Here is a 10,893-nt window from a genome sequence, read left to right on the forward strand (position 1 = left end):
GCAAAGACTGTGGAACAAACAGAATCTGAAAATGTGTCTTTAGAATATTTCCTTAGCTTTCACTCGGAACATGTGATTGAAACGCTAGCATTTACTCTGCAATGTGCCTTTCTGAATGTGTGTGCAGGTAACACAATGAACCCAGCTTTCAGAACTTACAGGTGCCCTTCTTTTTACGCACCTATGGTAAGGGCTGATTTGAACGCCCAAGTCTGACAATTGGGCTCCTTACAGGATGTGTATAGTGATGCAGAAGCTGTCCCAGAAGCTTGCCAGTGCATGATTAACGCTGTAGAATATTTGCTGACGCCCTGGGTTTGTCAAGGCTGAAGGTTGCGCAAGGTTTGAGTGCTCCATTCCCCTAAGTCCCAAAGCTATGTGGAGAAAGAGCTGCAAGAGGCACAGATAGCGAAAGAGGAAGTTATTGCACCCAGGGCTTGTGTTTAACTTTTAAAGGTAACAAACCCTCTTAACAAGTTTTTGCTAAGGACGAGGCTAGTGGTAACGGTGACTAAAGCCTCATATACACAAAGCATCAGGAAAAAAGAGGATACGGTCATACATGTGAATGAATACCTAGTACCGCTGAGTCAGTTTCTCAACTTCAGCAGGGACCCGAAGAAGTCTTTACACTGCCAAGAGCTAACCTTGGATCTTCCTAGATGTAAGCGGGGGAACAGTCCCGCTCTTGTGGGGAACTTTCCTGGTGTCTGCACGACCCCGGTGAAGTGGGCTAGCGAAAGGATCTGAGTCCTCGCTCCCACTTCCTTTACCCAGTGGTCTCCCTGCCCTTGAGGACTCCCCTTCCACTCTCCTGTCTGGCAGAGTCCTCGTAACCCCGACAAGGCTTGGGCTAGGATTCCTGAGGGGCTTGACCCCCAGCCCTGCAGTGGTCACCTAGGACAGGGGCTAGGGTGTCCCCACTCCGGGGTACTCTCTGCACTGGGCGCTTCTCTGACCCACTGATCATTACATACGATTTAAAGCAAATACAGTTTATTTAATCAGCAATTAATTTAATTAATTTAATTTAAAAAATTTAAAAGGAAAAATGGGAAAGATGAAAGGAAAACACATCACCCCGCTCTGTGGCAGGGAACATCACAAACCATGTCTCGGGAACGTCAGGGCCGTTCACAATTGGTTCCTTGTAAGTCCCAGGCCCCTTCTCAGGCCCTGGCTGTGCCGCAAGGATGCTGCCGGTCGGACACTTGCTCTGATGGTGGCCACACCCCTCTGGGCTTTGGGGGGTGGGACCCTTCTTCTGAGAGTCAGCCCCCTGTCGGGTTCAGATCCCTCTCCCATTCGGGCCTGCAAGGACCCTTGGCTGGCAGTGTCTTTCTGCGCTGGGCCCTTTGCCCAAGGCCCCCCTTGCCTGGCCCCAGTGGCTCACCACACCTGGCTCTGTGGCTGCAGCCCTGCTCCCAGCCCAGGGTCTGCTCTCCCTGGGCTGTCTCTCTGCCCCGCTGGCTGGCCCGCCTCTGCTCCCCAGCTCAGCTCGGGCCCCCGCTCTCTCCTTAGCTCAGCCCCACGCTGCCTGAGCCAGGCAATTCCAGCTCACGCGGAGGATGGGACCTCCCTGGCCTCCTGACTCCATCATTAGCCTGCCCGCCCTGGCCATCAGGCTGACCTGGAGCGTTGGCCTCTCCCCACTGCCCCCGGGGACTGTCCGTCTCAGGGTCCTCGTTTCCCATCGACCCTTCCCCTTTTGGTACTGGGAGTTAGCAACCAAAACACCCCCACTGAATGTTAGTAAGGGGGCAACAGTCCCCTTACTTAGAGCAGAGGTGGGCCAAGTACGGCCCATGGGCCACATCTGGCCCGCGGGACCGTCCTGCCTGGCCTTTGAGCTGCCTGGCCTTTGAGCTCCCGGCCAGGGAGGCTAGCCCCCAGCCCCTCCCTCGCAGCCATGCCACCATGCGGGCAGCGCTCTGGGCAGCGGGGTTGCGTGCTCCTGCAGGGCAGCGCGGCAGCGTGTCTGGCTCCGGCCGAGTGGCATGGCTGCCAGACATGCCGCTTTGAGCGGCATAGTAAGGAGGCCAGGGCCAGGCCAGAGCTTTGGATAAGGGGCAGGAGGTCCTGGGGGGCAGTCAGGGGACTTGGAGCCTGGGGCGGTTGGATGGGGCGGAGGTTCGGGGGGGCAGGGCGGTCAGGGGATGGGGGACAGGGAGGTTGGATAAGTGTGGGAGTCCCGGGGGGCCTGTCAGGGGGCAGGGGTAGGGATAGCTGTCGGGGCAGTCAGGAGACAGGGAGCAGGGGGGGTTGGATAGGGGGTGGGGTCCCAGGGAGCCGTTAGGGTCAGGGGTGTGGATAGAGGTCAGGGGACAGGGAGGGTTGGATGAGGTGGTGTCCCAGGGGAGTGGTTAGGGTCAGGGGGGCCCCAGGAGGGGTCAGTCAGGGGACAAAGAGCGGGGGGTGCGGGTGTTGGATGGGTCGGTGGTTCTGAGGGGGGTAGTCGGGGCGGGAAATGGGAGGGGTCGGATAGGGGGTGGGGGCCAGGCTGTTTGGAGAGGCACAGCCTTCCCTACCCGGCCCTCCATACAGTTTTCATAGAATCATAGAATATCAGGGTTGGAAGGGACCCCAGAAGGTCATCTAGTCCAACCCCCTGCTCGAAGCAGGACCAATTCCCAGTTAAATCATCCCAGCCAGGGCTTTGTCAAGCCTGACCTTAAAAACCTCTAAGGAAGGAGATTCTACCACCTCCCTAGGTAACGCATTCCAGTGTTTCACCACCCTCCTAGTGAAAAAGTTTTTCCTAATATCCAATCTAAACCTCCCCCACTGCAACTTGAGACCATTACTCCTCGTTCTGTCATCTGCTACCATTGAGAACAGTCTAGAGCCATCCTCTTTGGAACCCCCTTTCAGGTAGTTGAAAGCAGCTATCAAATCCCCCCTCATTCTTCTCTTCTGCAGGCTAAACAATCCCAGCTCCCTCAGCCTCTCCTCATAAGTCATGTGTTCCAGACCCCTAATCATTTTTGTTGCCCTTCGCTGGACTCTCTCCAATTTATCCACATCCTTCTTGAAGTGTGGGGCCCAAAACTGGACACAGTACTCCAGATGAGGCCTCACCAATGTCGAATAGAGGGGAACGATCACGTCCCTCGATCTGCTCGCTATGCCCCTACTTATACATCCCAAAATGCCATTGGCCTTCTTGGCAACAAGGGCACACTGCTGACTCATATCCAGCTTCTCGTCCACTGTCACCCCTAGGTCCTTTTCCGCAGAACTGCTGCCTAGCCATTCGGTCCCTAGTCTGTAGCTGTGCATTGGGTTCTTCCGTCCTAAGTGCAGGACCCTGCACTTATCCTTATTGAACCTCATCAGATTTCTTTTGGCCCAATCCTCCAATTTGTCTAGGTCCTTCTGTATCCTATCCCTCCCCTCCAGCGTATCTACCACTCCTCCCAGTTTAGTATCATCCGCAAATTTGCTGAGAGTGCAATCCACACCATCCTCCAGATCATTTATGAAGATATTGAACAAAACCGGCCCCAGGACCGACCCTTGGGGCACTCCACTTGATACCGGCTGCCAACTAGACATGGAGCCATTGATAACTACCCGTTGAGCCCGACAATCTAGCCAGCTTTCTACGCACCTTGTAGTGCATTCATCCAGCCCATACTTCCTTAACTTGCTGACAAGAATACTGTGGGAGACCGTGTCAAAAGCTTTGCTAAAGTCAAGAAACAATACATCCACTGCTTTCCCTTCATCCACAGAACCAGTAATCTCATCATAGAAGGCGATTAGATTAGTCAGGCATGACCTTCCCTTGGTGAATCCATGCTGGCTGTTCCTGATCACTTTCCTCTCATGCAAGTGCTTCAGGATTGATTCTTTGAGGACCTGCTCCATGATTTTTCCAGGGACTGAAGTGAGGCTGAAGTGAGGCTTTTGCAACCCCTCGGGCCAAAAAGTTTGCCCACCCCGTCCTAAAGGCTCACAGATGTGCTATAATCCATACATGCATCTAGCTGGTTGGCAAAAGACCAGCTAATATTAGAGGGATATGAATAAAACCCTGGTTTTTGCAATTCCTGGCAGTGCTGCCTCAGCTGATGGTCCAGCATAAGGTAAGCTGCAAGAAATAGGGCCCCGTGCACACCCTCGTCCTTGGAGATGGTATGAGCAGCTCAGGTTATTTTTGCTGAGGAAGGGAACCCCCTTCCCCCAGAGGCAGACACATGCACTACCCTGGTTCATTTCCAAAAAAATTGCAAAGGTTACTGGTTACTTAAAAGCCATTAAGCAAAGCTAGGAAAGTGGACTCATAGACTATCAGAGTTGGAAGGGACCTCAGGAGATCATCTAGTCCAACCCCCTGCTCAAAGCAGGGCCAATCCCCAATTTTTTTTTGCCCCAGATCCCTAAATGGCCCCCTCAAGGATTGAACTCACAACCCTGGGTTTAGCAGGCCAATGCTCAAACCACTGAGCTATCCCTCCCCACACTGAGCTATCACACCACACGTTTTGCTAATGGACACCTATACTGGTATATAGTGCTAAAGGCAGTCAGAATAGACTGGAAAAATATATGTGGGATAATTATTGGTTTGGGTTTCCTGTACCAGGAACTAGAAGTTGACTTAAAAATCACGTCCACTGGAACTCCATGACATGCTGTTCTGCTTCTCCTTCACAAGGAAGAGTCCAGGTCAGCGGAAGAGTCATACGTCCTCACAAAGCTTCCCACTGAGCATAATTCGTTTTACTGGGGCAGTTTCAGGCTTCAGTGGCGCTCCTCACAGCACCACCCCTCAGTACCGAATGTTTGCAGGATTACACCCCTAGGTTGCAAAAACAACGCTAGGTTTGTTGCATCCTTGTCCAAGTTAACGTTGTGCATGTTCCAGAACCACTTCTCTGTACCTGGACGCTGCTCACGGTGGACAAGACATGCTGCAAGTCAGGGCTGAGGCAGCTTGGCAGTTATGTGGGGAAGTGTGCACAGCCCTTGCTCCTGCTGCTGGGTGACCTCGACTTGCACGTAAATAACACCAAGCTCACGTTAGCATTTGGTCTCCCAGCTCACCTGAAACTGTAGTATTCATGTAGGGTGCTCCAGACAAACACACTTAGCCAGGCATGCTTCAGTCTGGGCGTGAACACGGAAGACACCACAAATGTTTAACCAGCACCTAATCCAGGCAAAGATCAGGGGCTCGTCCATCCAGGGGAGTTAATAAAGCTGGTTTGGCTCCCAGAGCTTTTGACTCCTCCCTGCTCTCCTAGGGCATGCTGGAGCCTAAGTGCCCAGCTTCGAGGCCAAGGTGTCAATGTGTTGGTAAAGATACACAACCACCTGATGGCCCCCACCATTGATTGGCCCCAAATTGCCCCTCTATCCCCACACTGCCTGAGAACATCACCAGGTTCACTGTAGGACACTGACAGAGGATTAGGATGTCGGGGGCACCAAACCCATTCTGAATCCGTTCCTCAGTAGCACAAAGACTCTGCACAGGGCTGTACCTCTTTGGTAAAAGAGTTTGAAAGGACTTCTACCCTCAGCTGGAGCTGTTCCGCACAGTGATCTCGCTTGCCCCCAGACTGCGTAATTCGGCTAGTGGAGCCCAGCACTGACAGCTGTGAACAGCTCTCGGTATGCTTTGCTGAAAGGATGCGTCATATGTGACTGGAACACAACATAGTAGAAACTCTGAGACAGAGATCTCCCAGTGTACATTCAACCAAAGAGGAAGTGAGGCTGGTTTGGTTTGGTTTTGCTTTATCCCTGCTGATCAGCCACCCTTACAAACATCTAAACAAGCCTGTGTAATGCTGCTTCTTTTTGCTGCATCGCTGGGATGGGGCTGGTGGCTCCTTCCCCTCAGCATTCAATCACAGGCTAGTGCCCCTGCCTAGCTATTGTTCCTGCCACCTCTAAGCTCTTCCAATGGACTCTTTCCAAATGCTGTCTTGGCTGGCTCTTCTCCAGCTCCCTTTAGGGTCCCTTTCAGCATAGCTTCTGCCCTGGGCAGGCCTCAGAGACCACTCTCCACGATGGCTGCTCTCCTGGACCTACCTCTGCCCATCTCCCTGAGCTAGGTCCAGGAGAGCAGCCGCCATTCCCATAGGGCTGGGAGCAGCACAGATGTTCATTGGCTGCTCTCAGCTCTGCTGCTATAAGCTGCATTGCAGAGGAAATGGACACACTGAATGCAGCATAAAAGAGAACTTGGTTTTTACATCCAGGCTTTCATGTTTTCCGGTTACTCAGCTCCAGCCACAGCTGTGGAGGGTGGGCTCACCTGCTGCTGTAAGAAATGACACACAGAAAGGTGGTTTACCACTAACAGTGCAGCTGTCAAAAATTAACAGTTCAAACAGATCCAGAGCAATGAATGAATTGACTCACGCCGGGGTGCGCTGGGCTGGTGCTGCAGTCTGGGAGCGCCTTTGGTACCTCGCTCAGGCACCAGGCACACGAAAGGAAAACAAGCAAGCAACGTCACTGACTTGAAATTACAGCAACACTCGTGAAGCAAAGCCAACCCCAAATCTCTGTTGTGCCCTTTTTGGCCCTCCAGCGTCGCTGGACTGGTCACCCTCAGAGAGCCAAGGTCACAGACGGGGGGGGGGGCAGGGGTGTTACTCTGGTTCCTCAATGGGAGACTCAAGAGGACCGTTCACCTTAAAAACAGGCCTCTACTGACCAGCTCCACTCAGCCAACCTCCCTCTGGAGCCACTGGGACCTGGGCCAAGCATGGGCTGCAGGATCGGGCCCACCTCACACAGCAGCGTGAAACGTACATGCTTTAAGGGCTAGATCCGACGCTCATTGAAGTGATGAGTCCTTCCATTGCCTGGGACCAGGCCTCTGGCGTCTGTGTCTGCCGCCTTATTCAGGCCGAGTGGCCCTTTGTCCTGAGAGTAACGCCATGCGTTTCATGGGGCTAGTCCTGGGGTAAGGTACCGCTCGGCTGGTGTCGAGGGGGCAAGGTCAGGTCCTTCGTAGGTGATGTACTTGCCCTCCAGGAAGCGAGGAATGTGCCGGCCTCTCCCTGGGAGGGGTGGGGGAAGGTGCCACTGGCCTGGGAGGCAGAAAGCCTGGTGGAGGCCAGGCTCCTGCCATGTCCCAGCCCCCTCAGGTCACATGCGCATGTCTCCGGCATGGCGTTGGAGCAAACCACCAGGCCTGCCGCCAGCTGCTGCAGGATCCTCAGTCTTGTGAAGCTGTGTGTAAATAAATGCCTGCTCTCATGGGAGGCTAGTGTAAAGCTTTGCTTCGACTCCTGCCTGGCTAGCCTTCTGCCGTGTGCACAGGCTTTCCTCTGCGCGCGAGCCATGGCCGCCCCAGGGACAAACTGCAGCTGCTGTTTCCTTTCAGATATACGCGTCGCCAGAGCTGCTCGGGGCAGGAGCATTAACTTGGCGCTGTCTCACAGAGGACGCCAGGCCCTCAAGGCCATTGGGATGGAAGAGCAGGTAGCCGCACTGCCTCCCTCGGGGGCTTTAAGCGAATGCCTGACGACCTTTCGTCAAGCACAGGTTTCATTTCAGTTGCTGGCCGGCCGGGACAGCTCCAAGCCCTAGGGACAGGCCGTAGCTGTGCTTCTCCCTAACGTTGCCCGGGAGCCGTTAACACACCAAAGCTGTCCACTGGCACGGCCTCCTGAGATAATCGCCACTTCTCCTGCATGCCTGGCACTCCTCTGCTGCAGGGCACGCGGCCAAGGTGCGGGCAGCCTGGCAGGGCGAGTCCCGCGTCCCCTGGAGCAGGCGTGTGCGGAGGCCATGCAGCTGGCGCTCTGCTGTTGTGCCAGGGGACCCAGAGAGAGAGAGAGCACCGGCTCTTCATGGCAGCTATCTGGGCCGAGAGCCCTCGGAGGAGTAAGGACGGGGGGAGGGCAAGTACGATGCAGTCAGTGGAAGCATCATCCCTAGAAAGCCAGGTGTGGGCAGTGGTGCCAGGGAGCAGAACAGTGGGGCTGATTTTCAGGTCTAGGCCCCAAGCCATCCAGGGATAAAGCTGAATTTTCCCATATATCCTCAGCCCAGGGCCTGCTGCAAAGGCCATGGAAATCAGAGCCTTTCCACAGACCTCACTGGGCTTTGGCTCAGGCCCGCAGTGTGCCATGAGCTCCGCACAGCCCGCTTGGGTGCAAGCCCTGCCCCTGCTGCGTGGGGTCTAACTGCAGCTGCTCAGGCTTGTGCCCTTTCAGATCTGAGGGGAGAATAAAGCCCAGGTCATACACAGCTCGTACCCCAGTGCAGCACCTTGGCTTGGATTCCTACACAGGCGCTGGGGGCTTTACGGACCTTTTCTGGCCAAACCAACTTGCCAGGGATTTTTATTAGAAGGAGCTGGCAGCTAATTGTCTCAGTGAGCTGCAGCAGTTTTATAGCATAGCACATCACACATTGCCAGGGCCGGATTAGGGATCCCTGACTCGCTGGGCTGGGCCTAGGCCCCATTGGACTTAGTGGGCTTCAGGGAGTCACACACTGGCCCCTCAGCCTCACTGTTGGAGCTGAAGGTAATGGAAGTCTCTTCCCTTTTGATTTCAGATTGTGGCCAAAGGCATCCCCATGCGGGCCAGGAGGATACACATGCCCTCGGGAAAAACATATTCCATCCCCTATGGAACAAAGAGCCAGGTATTTTCCTTCCACACATGCCCTGGGGGCAGGGGCCTTTGTTTACGTTCACCGGACCGGTGTTACAGCAATGTGTAATGCTCAGTGATCGCATCCAGCGTGTGTGGACGAAAGGATGCCCTGGGGAGTGAGTTAAGAGTAATTATGCACAAAACCTTCCTTATCCCCCTCTCTGCATTTTCCATTGCACCCTGTCTGGCTGGGGCTGTGCTCTGAGCCCTCAGGGAAGGGACTGTACACCATCAGCACCATAATGGTGGAACAAAGTACATATTTTGGCTATTTTGCCTCTAATGCAAAAAATATCTTGTGGCCAAGGGACACTGTAATGTTTTTTATAACCATAAAACACAAATATTTTAACTCCTCTGGGTCCTCACAAAAACTGTCCCAATGGTTTGTTTCTCACAATCCAACTGTGTAAACGTGGCCTCAATTCCCTATGCCTTGCAATCCCACCTGGGGGCCCACCCCATTCCCATCTCCTCTCAGCCACCAGCCCTGACACCCGGTTTTTCTGCTCCACCACATTCTCCCTCCCGGCTTTCCTCACATGCAGCCTCCCTGCCTCACCCAGCGTTCCTTTCCCCCAGCCCTGCTGCCCCCTCCACTGCCCCCCACAGCAACGAGAGCACTGCTGGAAGACTGTGTCCAGTTCGGGTTGAAAAACTGGAGAAGGTTCAGAGCCTTGTCTCACCTTCAGCAAGACAGCTCATGTGCTTACAGTTAAGGACTCGTGTCAGTGTTTGCAGGACTGCTGCCTATCATGTCATCCTCCAAACATTTTTTGCAAAAAATGCTTCAGAAATACTCACTTCCTAAAACTGTTTCCCTGCAGTACATTCTCTCTGTGGACAGAGCAAATTTAAACAAAGAGCTGCTAACAGGTAAGTGTCCTGGCCTTTTTGGAGTGCTCCTAGGCCCTTTTCACTTCGTCCTACCTAAGAAAATCTAGGGTTGGACCAAGGATTTAAAGTAGGGCTGTCAAGCGATTAAAAAAAATTAATCGTGATCAATAGCGCAATTAATCGTGCTGTTAAACAATAACAGAATACCATTTATTTAAATATTTTGGATGTTTTCTACATTTTCAAATATTACAAAAATTACAAAATTAAATATTATTTCAAAAACTACAGCACAGAATAGAAAGTGTACAGTGCTCACTTCATATTTATTTTTTATTACAAATATTTGCACTGTTAAAAAAACAAAAGAAATAGTATTTTTCAATTCACGTCACACATCTACTGTAGTGCAATCTCTTTATCATGAAAGTTGAACTTAGAAATGTAGAATTATATACAAAAAATAACTGCATTCAAAAACAAAATAATGTAAAGCTTTAGAGCCTACAAGTCCACTCAGTCCTACTTCTTTTTCAGCCAATTGCTAAGACAAACAAGTTTGTGTACATTTACGGGAGATAATGCTGTAAACAAGAAGCGGGCAATGTCACCTAAAAGTGAGAGCAGATGTTTGCATGGCACTGTTATAGCTGGCGTCACAAGATATTTACATGCCAGATGCGCTAAAGATTCATATGTCCCTTCATGCTTCAACCACCATTCCAGAGGACTTGCTTCCATGCTAATGACAGGTTCTGCTCAATAAAGATCCAAAGCAGTGAGGCCTGACACATGTTCATTTTCATCATCTGAGTCAGATGCCACTAGCAGAAAGGTTGATTTTCCTTTTTGGTAGTTTGGGTTCTGTAGTTTCCGCATCGGAATGTTGCTTTTTTAAGACTTCTGAAAGAATGCTTCCCACACCTCATCCCTCTCAGATTTTGGAAGGCACTTCAGAGTCTTAAACTTTCGTTCGAGTGCTTTAGTGATCTTTAGAAATCTCACACTGGTACCTTCTTTGCATTTTGTCAAATCTGCAGTGAAAGTGTTTTTAAAACAAACAATATGTGCTGGGTCATCATCCGAGATTGCTATAACATGAAATATGTGGCAGAATGCAGGTAAAACAGAGCAGGAGACATACAATTCTCCCCCAAGGTGTTCAGTCACAAATTTAATTAACATATTATTTTTTTAATGAGCATCATCAGCATGGACGCATGTCCTCTGGAATGGTGGTTGAAGCATGCAGGGACATATGAATCTTTAGCGCATCTGGCATGTAAATATCTTGCGATGCCAGCTACAACAGTGCCATGCGAACACCTGTTCTCACTTTTAGGTGACATTGCCCGCTTCTTGTTTACAGCATTATCTCCCATAAATGTAAACAAACTTGTTTGTCTTAGCAATTGGCTGAATAAGA

General features: G+C 51.8%; 1 protein-coding gene across 2 annotated transcripts in view; it reads left to right on the top strand.

The window, feature by feature from the left end:
• Positions 1 to 10,893, top strand: part of KMO (kynurenine 3-monooxygenase) — a 46,195-nt gene that overhangs the window by 4,749 nt on the left and 30,553 nt on the right. Inside the window, exons 3-5 of one of the 2 annotated variants that reach the window (XM_048869024.2) lie at positions 7,349 to 7,446; positions 8,530 to 8,619; positions 9,458 to 9,506. In XM_048869024.2, the coding sequence (XP_048724981.1) occupies positions 7,349 to 7,446; positions 8,530 to 8,619; positions 9,458 to 9,506 (237 nt within the window). The remainder of the gene's footprint in view (positions 1 to 7,348; positions 7,447 to 8,529; positions 8,620 to 9,457; positions 9,507 to 10,893) is intronic. The other variant, XM_048869025.2, reaches the window with a different exon arrangement.

Source organism: Caretta caretta, chromosome 11 (genome assembly GCF_965140235.1).
Source record: "Caretta caretta isolate rCarCar2 chromosome 11, rCarCar1.hap1, whole genome shotgun sequence".
NCBI classification, from domain to species: Eukaryota; Metazoa; Chordata; order Testudines; family Cheloniidae; genus Caretta; species Caretta caretta.